Source organism: Orcinus orca, chromosome 20, assembly GCF_937001465.1.
Source record: "Orcinus orca chromosome 20, mOrcOrc1.1, whole genome shotgun sequence".
Lineage (NCBI taxonomy): Eukaryota > Metazoa > Chordata > Mammalia > Artiodactyla > Delphinidae > Orcinus > Orcinus orca.
The window spans coordinates 44,196,581-44,214,304 of record NC_064578.1 but is presented as its reverse complement, the minus strand read 5'-3'; the positions used below and the strand labels follow the sequence as shown (position 1 = coordinate 44,214,304).

Sequence of the window (17,724 nt, the reverse complement as noted above, 5' to 3'; positions counted from 1 at the left end):
AAGCAGGTTGGACAAAAGCCATCAAGAATCAGAGAGGTGGGGCTTCCCTGGTGGCGCAGTGGTTAAGAATCCTCCTGCCAAGGCAGGGGACACGGGTTTGAGCCCTGGGCCAGGAAGATCCCACATGCCACAGAGCAACTAAGCTTGTGAGCCACAACTACTGAGCCCATGTGCCACAACTACTGATGCCTGCACGCCTAGATCCCGTGCTCTGCAACAGAGAAGCCACTGCAACGAGAAGCCCCCGCACTGCAATGAAGAGTAGCCCCTGCTCGCCGCAACTACAGAAAGCCTGCGCACAGCAACGAAGACCCAACGCAGCCAAAAAAATAATTTAAAATAAATTAAAAAAAAAAAAAAGAACCAGAGAGGCAATGGGGTTCTTAAGAAAACCTCTAAAAACAAGAAATGGTAAGAACAATTCAATATGCTGATGAAGAAAAGAAATTCTGATCTAGAAATCTATAACCAAATTTTCATTCTGTTGTGACAATTGAAAAAAGAAATTCCTAGATATGGAACGACTCAGCACAATTTCTTAGGAAACTACCAGAGGCTGTGCTCCACCAAAATCAGAGAGTAAACTAGAAAAGAGGAAGACATGGGATTCAAGAAATAACTGAATTAACATGGGAGAACAGTGAAGGAAAATCCCGGGGGGGGGGGGAAGGGAAATCTTTGGGAAACAGACCTAGAGAGCAACTAGATGGGAACAGGGTGAAAAAGGGAATAGGGATGCATGTTCAAAAGGAATTGATGTGTTTGACCAGATGGAAAACATATTGATTGGCATGTGGCAGTGATTCTGGAGATTTTGGATATAAATACATGGACAACTAAGAAAATGGGGGGAAGAAAGCAGTTAACCCCAGGAAAAATGAAAGGTTGTAACAGAAAAAAGCCATGAGCTGGCTCAGCAGTGAGTGATATTTGCAGTCCTAAGAATGTGTACACTATTGATTTAACCAAAAATTGTGATATAATAACAGAATCAGAGGAAATGAAGGGTGCAATATGTAAGTATAATGTCCTTTCCACTCTGCAGTAAGTCAGGAGATAATGAGTAAAACTGATTATCAATATTCAAGAGTTGAGGGCAGCTACCTTTTGGGAGTGGAACTGGTAGTGGAGCCAAATTGAAATAGCACTACTTTACTTCTGAACATGTATAATATGACTTTAAAAAATATTTTAAATTTGCATATAATTCAAGACTGATCCATTCTAATGTCACACTACTGTATAATAAGTTATTCCTTGTTAAATTCTTTCCATAAGCATATTTTTTTTCACTGAATAATATTCTATAATATGAACATAAATGACAACTTCTCCTTTGCTTTCAGACGTTGAGGCTGAAGGTGATCTTTAAAGACCTTTCCAACATTGGCCCAATCTCACCTAAAACCGCCCATTGCTCAACTGTAAATTTCCTTTGTTCCTGAACTACAGGAAATTGGCAGAATGTGATCCAGTTCCACACAATGGCATTACTGATGTCTATCATGGATGATCTCGTGGGGTGTCAGAGCTTTGTACCAACCACCAGTCATACCTTCAAACCTGAAAGTCTCATACATAGGAGATATTTTTGTGTGTTAAGAATGAAATCAAACAAAACCATTCCACATACTTTCTTACTGGAAAACCTAGGTCTGTGGAGATGATCAGGGGTTTTCCGTATGAGGTGCCCCTAATTACCCATCTCCATCCTATCAAATCACTGTCCAAAGCAAATTAGATTGACAAATGGAAAAAACATTTCTGTTCTACCAAGATTTCTGACACAACTCTGAGAGAAGGTGCTGAAGGACTTACTAAATGGATTTGTAAACACGGTTTAAAAGAAGAAGGGGGGACTGTGAGGGCACTGGGTTGTTTAGGAGGAAATAGGGGTCAGGTTCCTGAAGGGGGACCATGTTAACCAGTGAAAAAAACTTTCTTCCAAACCTGGTCTCAGTCAGACTGTTTTTACATTATGTAATTAACAATTTGTGGGAACAAATAAAGATACTTGATGAACTCCATAAGCAATTTTCTAATGGATTTTACTCTGATTAAGACCCCTTCAGAGAAACTTGTTAGCTACCCCTCAGCCCTCTAACAGTTATCTGTAATTTAAGAATATAAAGATCTTTAACCAGACATTCCTTCTTTTTTTCCAACAATGATTATCTAACCACTTATTTTTTCTATAAATATTTCCACCAAGAGAGAAATTTTTGAATTGGCTTATTAGAGACCTTTTCTTTAGAGCAAGAGGAAGAGAACTTTGGCATTGCTTATAACTAAACTGTCTGAAAGTTGTTTTTTTAAAACACCTAAAAGCTCATGATGAGGAAAGCAAATATTTACACGTATTGGGTAAAAATGACTCTATTTGAGCAAAAAGAAACAGTATCTCACCTGAGCCATGGCTTTGATATTTGCAGAAAAGGACCAGTCTTCCTCTGGGTTCCTCTTCTGGAAAAAGGCAGAGCTGGAGGAGATGAAAAGAAGCTATATAAGATCCCACTTGCCTCATAGCTCCCAGAATGATCATTTCCCCTCTGTTCACTCCACACAAACAGTTGAGGGATATCAGTGAGAAGAATGGGCAAATCTCTCATTATCCCCTACTCCAGAAACCTCAAGCTTTGACTAGAGCCAGATAGATCTGGACAACTTGACATGGCTTAGAGAACATAGCTTGTATATATACACATATGCACACAAAGATGTACTTTTTAAAAGTACAAATTATAGCATATTATACACACTGTTACTATTTTACTTAATATATCTTGGACCAGATCCCAACTAGTACATTCAGAGGTACATAATTCTCTTAGCTACATTGGATTATACTAAATGGATACATGTTAATTTATTCAACCAATTTGCTGCCAATGATCATTTGGGTTGTTTCCAGTCTTTCACTATAACAAACAATGCTGTGATATATATTCTTGTACATATATCATTTTACCTGTATATAAATTCTGAATGATTAATTCCTAAAAGTTGATCATATGCATTTTAATTTGGATATACATTGGTCAAACCAATTTTCAATGATCTTGGATTGTACAATCAGGTCCCAAGTCCTGACCAAGAAACAGCTAGTTGATAAACCAGATCCTCTAATCTTGCCTAGTTGAGAAGACTTTTGGGGTTAATGAGCCTTGACTTAAGAAAACTGAAATCCAGAAAAGCAAACAAAGTAATTTTACAGAATTTACAGTAATTTGAGGAAGATATTAAAATTAGCATAACAATATAAAGGAGTTAAAAACTACAGAAATAACATAGAAATGGACTAAACCCACATCACTGATGCTTTAGAATAGCTTTTGACTATAAGTATAGTAATAAAATTCATAATAATTGTGTATATTCTGTGTGCTTCTATACTAATAGAAGTCTAAAACTGTTTAAGGGGAGTAACTGAATTTGTCATCGATGTTTAAATGTTCAAGAAAATCTGTGGTTTTTTGTTTATTGGATATAGGAATGTAATAAACTGAGCATTATAAAAGTGTAAAGGGCAGTGAGCATCCTCTATATATACCAAGCTCCTTGATCATCAAACAATTTATCAATAATTTCATGTAAAACCACTCAGGAAGTAACACCATGGTATCATGTTATGAATTATTTAATGGCTACTTCTACCCCTAGTTACTCACTGCATTCCCCCACAGGTAAACACATTCCAGGAAATGAAAACCAAAGTAATCCACAAATGCCTCTTCCGTAAAACCTGAAAGCATTCCTTTAAATAACTATTATTACTACTTACTAAGTTCTTAGTATTTTTAAAAACCACATAGCCTCTTACATGCCAGGTATTGTGCTAAAAGAAGAAGGGGGGACTGTGGCGGGCACTGTTGATACTAAAGAATCAACAGTAATCCTGAAAGACTTGAAAAGAGTTCCTTCTGCTATACGCCTCATTTTTTTTTTTTTTTTTTGCGTTACACGGGCCTCTCACTGTTGTGGCCTCTCCCGTTGCGGAGCACAGGCTCCGGACGCGCAGGCTCAGCGGCCATGGCTCACGGGCCCAGCCGCTCCGCGGCATGTGGGATCTTCCCGGACCGGGGCACGAACCCGTGTCCCCTGCATTGGCAGGCGGACTCTCAACCACTGCGCCACCAGGGAAGCCCACGCCTCACTTTTAAGTCCCCCTTTCTGGTCTCTCTTCCTGGCTTTTCCCTGATTTTAAAGGGACTTCCTCAAGTGCTGTACCTTCCAAGCAGAATGGGCAGGAAACATCTCACTTCAATAACTCCATACTATGTTTGTCACATTCCCAACCCTCTTCATCTTTGCCCCAGATGGTATCCTCCCAGGCTGAATTCTTGCATCTGGAGGATCTGCTCCTCCCTTTTAAAGCCAACAATCTCTGTGGCCAAGACCATCGTATATTTGCAACGTGACCACACCTGGGGCATGGAACACTGCCAAAAGATACCACTACACAGAAGAGAGTCTTACAATCTAATAAGTAATTTAAAATTTTTGAGAATTTTGCACTCTTCTAAATAACACACCTCTTTTAATTTAAAAAGAATGTAATGTATTAAATATTTCCAGTATTACCCTGAAAATTTCCTGTATGCTAGGAACTGTAGTTGTCTGTTAGTAACAGAGAGCTGAAAAGCAGTTTAATTTTTCTTATATAATGAGAAGGCTAGAAGTAGGTAGTGGCTGGCTTTGGTCCCCATGGTTGTTTTAGACACAACATCTATCATACAATTAAAGATTACTAGACATGCAAGGAGATAAAAACAGAAAACAGCAGCAGAACCAAAGACAATTTAGATACTGGAGTTGGCAAACAAATAATTTTAAATGGCTATAATTAAAATGTTAAAGGCAACCAAGGAAAAGATAGGCAAATGGACGATAAGACAAACTAAACAGAATTGAAATCCATAAAATTTTGGCAAATTAAGAAACAAAGAAGTCATTGCATGGTTTTGAGATCAGACAAGCAGAAGACAGGATCACTGAACTCAAAGACAAGCCAACAAAAAATATCCACATGAAGTGCAGGAGAAAAAAAAATAACAGGAGTATAAAAGACACACAAGACACAGTTAAAAGATCTACCATAAACATTAAGTGGAGTCTCAGAAGGAGAAGAGATTGGAGAGGAATTAATATTTGAATAGAAGTATACACTGATGCGTATAAAATTGATGACTAATAAGAACCTGCTGTATAAAAAAAAATAAAATTAAAATAAAAAATTAAACAACAACAAAAGAGCCTATGGGGGAGACTGATCTGAAAAAAATTTTTTTAATTTAAAAAACATTTTTTAAAAATTTGAATAGATTAATTGATTAAAAGCTCAACAAGAGTTTCAAGAAGCTCAGCAAACCTGAAGAATAATAGATAAGAAGGTAAACAAAATAAACACACAAAACAAAAGCAAAACCACAACCAAGTATATCAGAGTCAAACTGCTGAAAACCAAGGAAAAAATTATTGATAGTACCCAGAGGAATGAAAGATCTATTACCAACAGCACTGATAAAAAAGAAAGGGTTAGGGCTTCCCTGGTGGCGCAGTGGTTGAGAGTCCGCCTGCCGATGCAGGGGACGCGGGTTCGTGCCCCGGTCCGGGAAGATCCCACATGCTGCGGAGCGGCTGGGCCCGTGAGCCATGGCCGCTGGGCCTGCGCGTCCGGAGCCTGTGCTCCGCAACGGGAGAGGCCACAGCACTGAGAGGTCCGCGTACCGCAAAAAAAAAAAAAAAAAAAAAAAAAAGAAAGGGTTAACATGAACAAAATCAGGAATGAAAAAGGAAACATTATTAAAGATAGTATTGACGTTAAAAAGATAATAAGAGAATACTAATAACTTTATATTCTTAAGTTTGAAAGCTTATATGAAATGGACAAATTCCTGGAAAAAATGCCAAAACTGACAAAACAATCAGAAACAACAGAATAGCTGAAAAGTTAAATTGATTCCATAATTTAAAATTTACCTATCAAGAAAATTTCAGGCCCAGATAGCTTCATTAGTGAATTGTTCCAAAGTTAAGGTTTAACTGTAGTCTTACAATGTAGTGAAAAGAGAACATAAGGAATTCTTCCCAACTCATACGAGGCTAATGTAAGCCTGACACCAAAACTTAATGAAGACATTAGAAGAAAAGAAAATTATAGGCCAATATTTCTCATGAACACACATGCAGAAATTCTACAAAAAGTATTAGCAAATCTAACCCACTGGGGGAAAAATGTAATACATTATGGCTAAGTAGGGTTTATTTCAGGAATAAAAGGTTGGTTCAACTTTTGAAAATCAACATAATTTACCAGATTAATAATAAACAATACCACATTTGATCCTTTCATAGACACAGGAAACGCATTTAACTAAATTCAGCCCTCATTAATGTAAAAATGTCTTAGCAAATGAGAAAGAGAACTCCCTCAACCTGATAAATAACATCTACAATAGGTGTTTTTGTAGATGCTAAATACAAGGACAAATACAAAAAGCAATTGTACCTTTAGCAGCAATTGGAAATTTTTCAAAATTAAATGCTGTATACAATTTCAACAATAAATGTCAAATAACCAGGTATAAATCTACAAAAGATGTGCACTGAAAACCATAGCTAACTGATGAGAGAAATTAAAGACCTTAACAAATGTAGATATAAGCCATATTTAATACTTGGAAGATGCAATATTGATGTCAATTCTTCCCATATTAACAAATAGATACACAAACAAAATCCCAGCAACGATTTTTCTTTTTTGGTGAGAATTAACAAGTTGATTCTAACATCTACAGGAAATTGATTTCTTGAAAAAGAAAAAAAGTCAGAGGATTAATACTACAGATTTCAAGACAGTGGTAATGCCAAAAGACAAAAAGTAAAAAAGAATACAGTTCAGAAAGAGAGCCACATATATAATACCACCTGATTTATGATAAAATCTCCTTTCAATTCAGATGGGTAAGGATGGTATGTTCAACAAAATAGTGGTGGAACAACTGGGTACTTGAATGGAAAAAAAAATAACCTTTATCCTTACCTCTCACCATACACAAAAATTAATTCAATATGAATCATAGTCTTAAATGTGAATGATAAATTTATAAAGCTTCTAAAAGAAAACATAGGAGTGTATCTTCAAGACCTTGGGAATAATCGAAGATTTCTTTTCAAGATATTAAAAAAACACTAACCCTAAAAGACAAAGCGCTAAAAAACTGCTAGAAAAATGGGGAAAGATATAAATAGGCAATCACAAAAAAAGATTTTAAAATGTTCAAGCACATTCATAATTAAAGAAATTAGAAAACAACACCGAGATACTATGTTTCATGTATTAGATTGGTAAAAACAAAAGGCATGCATGAGGACACATTCTGCTCCTAGGCTGTGGGGAGAAAGAGGCACTCTTACACACTGCAAGTGGGAATGAAAACTGGTACAACAGCTCTAAAGGAGAATTTAGCAATACCTAACAAAACTGCATACACACCTACCTTTTGACCCAGCAATCCCACTTCTAGGACTCTACTCTGAAGATACACCTCCAGCAATACAAAAATACATATATACAAAGTATTCATTGCAGCACTATTTCTAGTAGTAAAATATTGACCTAAATGCCCAAAATAGGAAAGTGGTTGAATAAACTATGATTAAATCCATATACTGGAATATTATGTAGCTGTAAAAAAGAATTATTAGTATCTCTTTGAATTGCAGTAGAATAATGTCCAGGATATGTCATTAAGTGAAAGAAGCAATGTTCAAAAGAGTACCTAGAATATGTTATCTTTAATGCAAAAAAAAGAGGTCATTCAAAAGAGTACCTGTATCTGCTCATTTGTGCAAAGGAAATACCAGAAGGATAAAAACAGAAACTAACGAGACTGATTATGTACAAGAAGTGGGCAGGAACCATGTTAATGTTTTCATACTCAAAATATTATGACATGTTACAATCAACCAGGATGTGAAGGAACCCAAAGTGTAACACACAAAGCTAAGTGTAGGAAAAATGAGTAACAAAACTATACTGAAGAGGGTAGTGAAGAAAACTAAATTGAGTAACTTTGGAAACAGTTTTGACTATATAAGTTTAAGTTAAAGAACAAAAAAGTTGCACACAAATACTTTACTGTACTTAGTACATTTATTTTTTACACAAGTATGGGTTAGCAATTCTGCAACTACTTTATATACATTCTAGGATATGTGTAAAAAAATTATTGATACTAAGAAGCAGGTTTCTCACTGTTGGAGAAAAGAGTTACAAATAAGGAAATGGCCAAACCTCAAGGAAGACAATTCTCCATGAGCCTTGCATGTTTCTGCACATGTTGCCAGATCAGAGACTAAGTGCTATTATTCTGGATAATTTCTGCAAGATGTTTACATAATGAACAGTCTTGGAGGACAGAGATAGTCTCTCTCTAGAGCAAAAGCCAGGCATGCTTATTACCCATTATAAAAGATTCAGGTTCCCTAAATTCAAGGGAACACATAAATACCTGTGTATTGTGCATCACCCTATGGGTGCAAGTGAACCAGTGCAAGGAAAATACTGATACTTTGGCTACTTCTACCACAATGAGCAGCAAACTTTCATCTCTGACTCAAAATCTCATGTCTTCTACCAGCATCCATGAAGCTGCCCAAGCTAACTTTTAACTTATAAGTAGGGTAAAATCTCAGATACTTCACAGTTCTTGACAGAATCCCATGGTATTGAACTGGAATTGAAAGTATGAGTATGAACTGGTGGTTTTTAAATATATACAAATAAAGATAGATAGATAGATAGATAGATAGATAGATAGAGATGTGTGTATATACATTTGCTTATTTTCTAGCTCTGTCTGTTGCCAGGAACTACAGGAATTACACCCAGGTAGAAATGAGCACACCAAGTGCCCAGAGCTTGGTTTATAAATCCACTCTCCAATAAAAGAAACCAGGGCTCCTTGGAGAAATTGCTGATTCCAGGGCTAGAGGAGAGAAAAATACAAGCCTGGAACATATTGGTGCAAGAAAGTAAGACAGTGCTCAAGAAAATAATGGCATGTTGAAAGGACACAGAAGTCAAACTGAAGGAGTTCCTAGTGGCCAAATCTGGGACAATTTGAGCAACAAAATATGTAACAATAATAGATTACGAACTCATAGAATAATATATATATATATATACATATATATGAGTTCATAAATAAATAATTGAACAAACATATGAGGAATAAGGGACAACTCTTCTTTACACTAGAATTTAAATTAATAAATGTAGAAGGAATGATGGAAAGGGAAAATCACCACTAGGCAAACATCACAGTAATAATTGTTACAGATAAGAATTATCAGTGGGGCTTCCCTGGTGGCGCAGTGGTTGAGAGTCCGCCTGCCGATGCGGGGTACGCGGGTTCGTGCCCCGGTCCGGGAGGATCCCACATGCCGCGGAGCGAATGGGCCCGTGAGCCACGGCCGCTGAGCCTGCGCGTCTGGAGCCTGTGCTCCGCAACGGGAGAGGCCACAGCAGTGAGAGGCCCGCGTACCGCAAAAAAAAAAAAAGAATTATCAATGGATATTAAAATTGATGAGTGAAAGTATAATGAGAAACAGTAGTTTTGCATAGTCCCAAAGCACCTCCCCACAAGATACTTATTAATTAAAAAGAGGAATACAGTAATTTTACAAAGGAGGAACCAGGCAGACACCACCTTTAACAAAGTGATCAAAGTTAACATTACCAGTAATGAGATATACTGATATAACTCCTGATATGACACATTGAGAAGAACACAACATCATTTCTGTGATCTTTTTGCCAAAAATGCATAGTCTAAATTTAGTCACGAGGAAACAGCAGACAAATCCAAATGAAAGATATTCTACAAAATAACTGGCCAGTGCTCCTCAAAAGTGTCAAGGTCATAAAAGATAAAAAGGACTAAAGAACTATGTCAGATGGGAGGAGACTAACAAAACAAGACAACTAAATCAATCTGGGAACTTAGATTGGATTCTGGAACAGAACAAGGCACTGATAAGACAATTAGCAAAATTTAAATAAGGTTTGTAAATTAGCAAACGTCTTGTATCAGGGTAAATTTCCTGGTTTTCATAATTGTACTGTGGACACCTGAATGAAGAGTATATTGGAATTCTTTGTACTATGTTTACAATATGAAAATAAAAAGTTTTTTTAATGAAAAAAATTAAAAGGACAAGAGAACTCTTTTAAAAATTGGATATTCAAATGGCCAATAAAGATATGAAAATGTGCTGAACATAATTACACACCAGGGAAATGCAAATTAAAACTGTGATGAAATTCCACTACACATCCACCAGAATAGTTAAAAGATTGATAATTTCAAATAATGGAGACGATGGGGAACACCTGAAACTCTCATACATTACTGGATGGAATGTAAATTGGTACAACATGAGATATTGGTAGTATCCATTAAACATGCCTGCCTAATGATCTAGCAATTCCACTCCTAAATATTTACTCAAGAGAAGAGCATTTACGTGTTCACCAAAACCACAGTAGAATGTTCATAGCAGCAACACAATTCGTAATAGCCCCAAATTAGAAAATATCAAATGTCCCTGAACAGTGTAATCAATTAATAAATTGCAGTACACCCCGAAATGTAACGAGAACTAAGTACAATTACACTCAACAACATAGATGAATCTCATAGACATAATGTGGAACAAAAGAAGCCAGGCATAAAAGAACACATGCCATATAATTCCATTTATATATGAAATTCAGGAATGGGTAAAATTAATTAATGGTTATAGAATTCTGAATACTGATTCTGGGAGAGGAATAACTGGGAAGGGGCATGAGGGAAACTTCTGGGGTGCTGGCAAAGTTCTTTATGTTGATCTAGGAAACTGTTTTATTGCTGTATACTGAAGATATGTGTACTTTACTGTATATGTGCTATATGTCATAAAAATGTTTTTTAAAACTATCAGAACCATGTTTTGGTAGGGACATGGAGCAATGAGATATTTCAAACACTGCTGTGCAAATATAAATCTGGCACCCTCTTTTGTAAATATTTTGGCACTATTTGGTTAAGTGGAAGATATATGACCTAGCAACTCGATTGGTAGGTAAACTCATGCATGTGTACCCTATGTAAAGAATGCTCCTGGCAGCATAGCCTATAAAGCCAAAAACTAGAAATAACTCAAATGTCCATCATTACTAGAAGGGATGAATAATAGTAGTATACTTTAAAGGATGGAATACAATATAGCAAGGAAAACAAATGAACCACTATTAGATCTAATATGCATAATTCTCAAAAACATAGTTGTACAAATAAGCAAAGTAAGAGATAAAAGACAGTATGGCAGCATTCATATAAAGTTTAAAAACGGGGGTAAACTACAGTATAATGCTTAAAGAGGTAAACATAAGCGAAAAAACTTCATACATTTAGCCAGTCACACAAACATAATCACACACAAACTTAAATCACCATGGTGACATACAGCTAGAGATAACCCACAACCCAACAACAGGGTCGCATACTCAGGGCCTCAAATGGTCACATAAGCACAATCACACATTTACCAAGAGGACAGTCATTCACAACCGGCACTGTCACAGGCACTGCACACCTGCACATGGTCGCACAGTCACAATCACACTAACCACAGATTAAAACCACACAGTATCCACAGGTATCCCCACGTGTACTCTGCAGCCCACAGTCACACCCCTCTACGGGGACAAATGCTATCACATCCACCGAGTCACAAGCTCCTCACACCCCCACATACAATGCCGCACGTGATTACACGCACATCACTGGGTCGCATCCCATCACACCAGCACAGTCACAGGCTCTCAGATTGTGCTGCACACGATTATCACTGGAATCACACACACGCTCACTACAGGAACAGCAAGACACAATCACGCGTTCATTCATCACATACCACTACACAGACACAATCACACAATTTCAAACTCACCCCCTCAGCGGTACAAAGCCGAGGCTCCTGTCCCGCCCTCTCCTCTGGTTCCGCCCTTCAGGTCTTCCAAGCTTCCAAAGCAGCACAACCTTCCACAGGACTGGAACAGTCACCCGTGCAGACCTGAGGGTCCCGCCAGCGCGTGACTATGAGGCTGAATTCAAGCGAGAATAACGTTCTTGCCGATAAGTCCTCTGGGAAGTGTAGTCAGAGACGTCCCAGTGGTGAGCAAGATGACCGCCGGCCGCCCGGATTCCTGTCAGAGCTCAGCTGAGACCCAGCCGAAAGGATTGCATTCCGTCATCAAACCGCGCATCGGAGGCCTCACGGAGCCTGGCTCAGCCTCGGGCCGTGACTCCCAAAGAAGCTCACTCTGAAGCGTTTGAAAATGGACTTTCCGGACCCGCCCTACTATCCCCTGGAGTTGAACAGGCTCTGGAAGAAAAGAACTAGTCCGCAAAGGGAGATAATTTGCACAGGCGAGCCTTCTGGGAAATGTAGTTAGGGAGCAGGAAAAGCGGTGGATGGGTCGTTTGAAATTCGTCTTGATTCTTCACAGCCTGCGCTTGGTCACACCCCGGAGACTTCTGGGAGTGTCACTGCGCCCAAGGAGTGCGCAGGCATCCTGGGTCGCCGTTTTGGCTTTTCGGGCATGAGTTTGGTTTGTGGGTTCCTCAGTGCAGAGGGGACCTGAGCTTCTGAGACCCAAATCTAGTCAGGGAGGACAAAGGGGAGGAAACCAGGAACCTGCAAAGATATTGGGGAGGTTGAAGGGGGAGGAATCGCTAAACGTGAAACAGGGAGGGGTAAACAAAACGGGATGCGTTTCCGATGCTGCGAAGGGGGTTGATGCTGTTCTGTGCTACTTACTGATTTCTCTGTGTAGTCGGGGAGTGAGGAGAATGAGGGGGCGGTGAGGCAGGTTGTGCAGGAGGCAAGTAACGAAAGCCCGGATGTGTGTGACTTAGGGTGTTGGGGGTAGTAGAGAGGGGCAGGAACAGAATTGTATGTGTGTGCCTGTGTCATTGATAATTTAAATGAGTATCACCGTATGTATGACTGGGATTGTATATTGGAAAATAATCCCTGAGACTCATTGTAAAACAATAACAAGAAGGATAGATCTGGAAGCATTTTCTTTCTCTCTCTTTTTTTTTAGATTTGATGGGAGAAAGGTTACGTAGTAGTAGTAGTGTCTGGTGAATGGGGCATCTCAAATCAGTTGGAAAAAATGAACTTTTCAATAATGGTAATAGGAACAATTTGGTAGCCTTTCTGGAAAAAAGAAAATAGATTATGCCATGTACTGAATCCAGAGTTAACTCCAAATGGGTCAAAACTTAAAACTTAAACAAAAAAATAAATAACTTACAAAGACTGAAAACTTAAATTAATTTATAACCATGGAATGAGGAAGGCCTTCCCAACTTCAAAATCCCAAAACCAAGATGTAAAAGATTGATCATTGCTACTACATGAAAAAAAAAAAAGTTAAAGTGACAAGCTGGAAAAAATTTGCATTTTTTGTTACAAATAGCTAATCTCCCTAGTATATAAGGAGCACTCAAAAAATTGATTAAACAAAAAAGACTAACAACCCAATAAAAACAGAACGAGATTAACAAAAAATACTCAGAACAGAGTCTACATATTGTTCTCAAGTATACAAAAATACACTCAACCTCATTCATAAGAAGATAAATGCCATTAAAACTATGTAGAGATACTGTTTCTTACAGACTTGAATGGCAAATATTCCCAAAATTTGAAAACTTACCTTGTTAGAGGGACTGCCGATTGGTACAAACTATTTGGAAGGCAATTTGGCAGCATCTTTCAAAATTCCATTTGCATTTATCCTTTGAGCAATCCCACCTCTGGGATTTTATCCTACAGATCTAGTTATGATGATGCATATCCAAGATCTTTGTGTTCATCACATTTCTTTTCAGAAAGGTATCACAACCCCATTCCTGACAATTTCCTTGACTTCCTTCAAAATTCTCTTTCATTTTTCTAATTCTAATCCTCTGATCACTAAAACAAATAATAACAGCAACAAAAACATTAGTGAATTGTTTTCCACTTGCCTTCTTAAAGTCAGGATTCTGTTATTGACCATCTTCTCTTAATCTGTAATTTTTTTCTTTTTGAGCAACTACATCCCACTACGATGGCTTCAGCAACATTTACTGACTCATGACCAACAGATTTGTTTCCATGCTAGGCCTATCTTTTTTGTGTATGTGATAAATTATGCATAAGATAAAATTTACCATTTTAATCATTTTTAAATGTATAGTTTAGTGGCATTAGTACATTCACATTGTTGTCCAACCACCACCACTATCCATCTCCAGAACTTTTTCATCATCCTAACCTGAAACTCTGTACACACGAAACAATAATTAGATAATTAGTGATCACCCCTCCCTTCTGGTAACCACTATACTACTTTCTGTCTCTATGAATCTGACTATTCTAGGTACCTCATGTAAGTAGAACCATATAATATTTGTTCTTTTGTGCCTGGCTTATTTAACTTAGTATATAATGCTTTCATGGTTCACCCATGTTGTAGCCTGTATCAGAATTTCATTCCTTTTGAAGGCTGAATAATATTTCATTGTATGTTTATACCATATTTTGTTTATCCGTTTATCTCTTGAAGGACATGTGGGTTGTTTCCATCTTCTGGTTGTTGTGAGTAATACTGCTGTGAACATGGTATACAAACATCTCTTTGAAACCCTGCTTTCAATTAATTGGTGGATATACCTAGAAGTGGAATTACTGGATCATATGGTAATTAAATGTTTAAGTTTTTTGATGAACCACCATACTGTGTTCCACAGTATGCTGCTTCTGTTTCTGCTGCTTCTTCTCCTTCTCCTTCTTCATATTGTTATCATTATCATTATTATTATTATTGGAGTATAATTGCTTGACAATGTTGTGTTAGTTTCTGTTGTACAATGAAGTGAATCAGCTATATATATGCATATATCCCCTCCCTCTTAGACCTCTGTCCCACCCCCCCATCCCACCCATCTAGGTCATCACAGAGCACCAAATTGAGCTTCCTGTGCTTTATAGCAGGTTCCCACTAGCTATCTATTTACACATGGTAGTGTATATATGTCAATCCTAATCTCCCAATTCGTCCCACCCTCCCTTTCCCCCCTGTGTCCACATGTCCATTCTCTACTTCTGCGTCTCTATTCCTGCCCTGAAAGTAGGTTCATCTGTACCATGTTTCTAGATTCCACATATATGTGTTAATATACAATATTTGTTTTTCTCTTTCTGACTTACTTCACTCTGTATGACAGACTCTCGGTCCACCCACATCTCTACAAATGACCCAATTTTGTTCCTTTTTGTGGCTGAGTAATATTCCATTGTATATATGTATCACATCATCTTTATCCATTCCTCTGTTGATGGACATCTAGGTTGTTTCCATGTCCTGGCTATTGTAAATAGTGCTGCAGTGAACAGTGGGGTATTATTATTATTTCACTGGCTAGGACATCCAGTATGATGTTGAATAGGAGCAATGAGAGCGGACATCATTGTCTTATCCCTGATCTGGGACAGAAGGCATTCAATCTTTAACCACTAGTGTTAGGTCCTCTATTAGGTTAAGAAAAGTCATTTCTACTCCTAGGTTGCTGAGAGTTTCTATTATGAATAGACCTTAAATTTTGTCAAATGCTTTTTCTGCATAAGTTGATATGATCATATGGTTTTTCTTTTTTTTAGTTTAATATGGTGGATTACATTAATTGATTTCTGAATATTAAACCAGCTTTGCATTCCTGGGATAAACCCAACTTGCTTGTGATACATACTGTATTGCTGGTTGTGATTTGCTAACTTTTTGTTGAGCAGATTTGTGTCTATGTTAACAAGGGTATTGGTCTGTACTTTTACTTTTTTTTTTTTTGGTGCTGTCTTTGTCTGGTTTTGGTATCAGAGTAATGCTAGCCTCATAAAATGAGTTAGGACATTTTCCCTTCTGTTTTTTTGGAAGAGATTATGCAGAATTCCCATTATGTATTCTTTAACTATTTGATGGACTTCAATAGCAAAACCATCTGGGTTGGAATTTTCTCTTTTTGGAATTTTTAAACTATGAATTTAATTTCTTTTTTACATTGAATTATATTTGATAGATAACATTGTGTAAGTTTAAGGTACACAACATGATGATTTGATACATTCATATATTGCAATATGATTGCCATTGTTGCATTAGCTAGCACCTCTATCATGTCACATAATTATCATTTCGTTTTTGTGGTGGGAATTATTAAGAGCTAGTCTGTTAGCTGGTGTGATGTTTATAATACAAATTTGTTGCATATAATCACTGTACTGTGCTATGTACTGTGCTAATGGTGATCCAGTGATCACCAGGACTTATTTATCTACTAGTTGCAAGTTTGTATCCTTAATGTCTCTCCTATGCCCCCAGCCCCTGGTAACCACCATTTTACTCTTTGTTCTTATGAATTTGGCTTTTTTTAGATTCCATATATAAGTGATAACATACAGTATTTGTCTTTTTCTCTCTGATTTTTCTCGCTTAGCATAAAGTCCTCAAGGTCCATCCATGTTGTGAAAATGGTAGGATTTCCTTCTTTCTCATGGCTGAATAATATTCCACTGTGTGTGTGTGTTTATGTATGTATATATACATATATATATATACATACATACATATATCACATCTTTCTTATCCATTCACTGTTGAAGAGAAATTAGGTTGTTTCTGTACCTTGGCTATTGTGAATAATGACGCAATAAACATGGGAGTGTATATATCTCTTCAGTATCCTGTTTCCATTATCTTTGGGTATATACCCAGAAGTGGGATTGTTGGATCATATAGTAGTTCTATTTTTAACTTTTTGTTGTTGTTGTTGCGGTTCGTGGGCCTCTCACTGTTGTGGCCTCTCCCGCTGCGGAGCACAGGCTCCGGATGCACAGGCTCAGCGGCCATGGCTCACGGGCCCAGCCGCTCCGCGGCATGTGGGATCTTCCCGGACCGGGGCACAAACCTGTGTCCCCTGCGTCGGCAGGCGGACTCTCAACCACTGCGCCACAAGGGAAGCCCTATTTTTAACTTTTTGAGGAACTTCCATATTGTTTTCCTTAGTGGCTGAACAAATTTACATTCCTACCAACAGTGTGTAAGAGGTTCCTTTCTCCACATCCTTGTCAACACTTGTTATCTCTTGTCTTCTTTATGATAGCCATTGTAACAGGTGTGAGGTGATGTGTCAATGTGGTTTTCATTTGCATTTTCCTGATGTTTAGTAGTGTTGAGCATCTTTTCAGGTACCTGTTAACCATTTGGATTCCTTCTTTAGAAAAATGTCTATGTAGTTCCTCTGCCCATTTCTTTAATCAGATGGTTTGTTTTATTTGCTATTGAGTAGTATGAATTCCTTATATATTTTGGATATTAACCCCTTATCAGATATATGATTTGCAGATATTTTCTCCCATTCTTTAGGTTGCTGTTCATTTTGTTTGTTTCTTTTGCTCTGCAGAAGCTTTTAAATTTGATGTGGTCCCACCTGTTGGTTTTTGCTTGTTGCCTTTGCTTTTGGTGTCCTATCCAAAATACTGATTACCAAGACCAGTGTTGAGGAGCCTCTTCTACATGTTTTCTTCTAGGCACTTTATTGTATCAAGTCTTATGTTTAAGTCTTC

At 37.6% G+C, this 17,724-nt stretch overlaps 1 protein-coding gene across 2 annotated transcripts in view; it reads right to left on the bottom strand.

Moving 5' to 3' along the window:
• The window catches only part of ZNF566 (zinc finger protein 566), a 66,519-nt gene that overhangs the window by 17,774 nt on the left and 31,021 nt on the right, over positions 1–17,724 (bottom strand). Inside the window, exons 2-4 of one of the 2 annotated variants that reach the window (XM_049703048.1) lie at positions 13,778–14,037; positions 12,001–12,747; positions 2,407–2,479 (exon numbers count right to left, since the gene is read on the bottom strand). In XM_049703048.1, the coding sequence (XP_049559005.1) occupies positions 2,407–2,415 (9 nt within the window). In that variant the 5' untranslated portion in view covers positions 2,416–2,479; positions 12,001–12,747; positions 13,778–14,037. Of the gene's footprint in view, positions 1–2,406; positions 2,480–12,000; positions 12,748–13,777; positions 14,564–17,724 lie in introns of those variants that run through there. The other variant, XM_049703047.1, reaches the window with a different exon arrangement.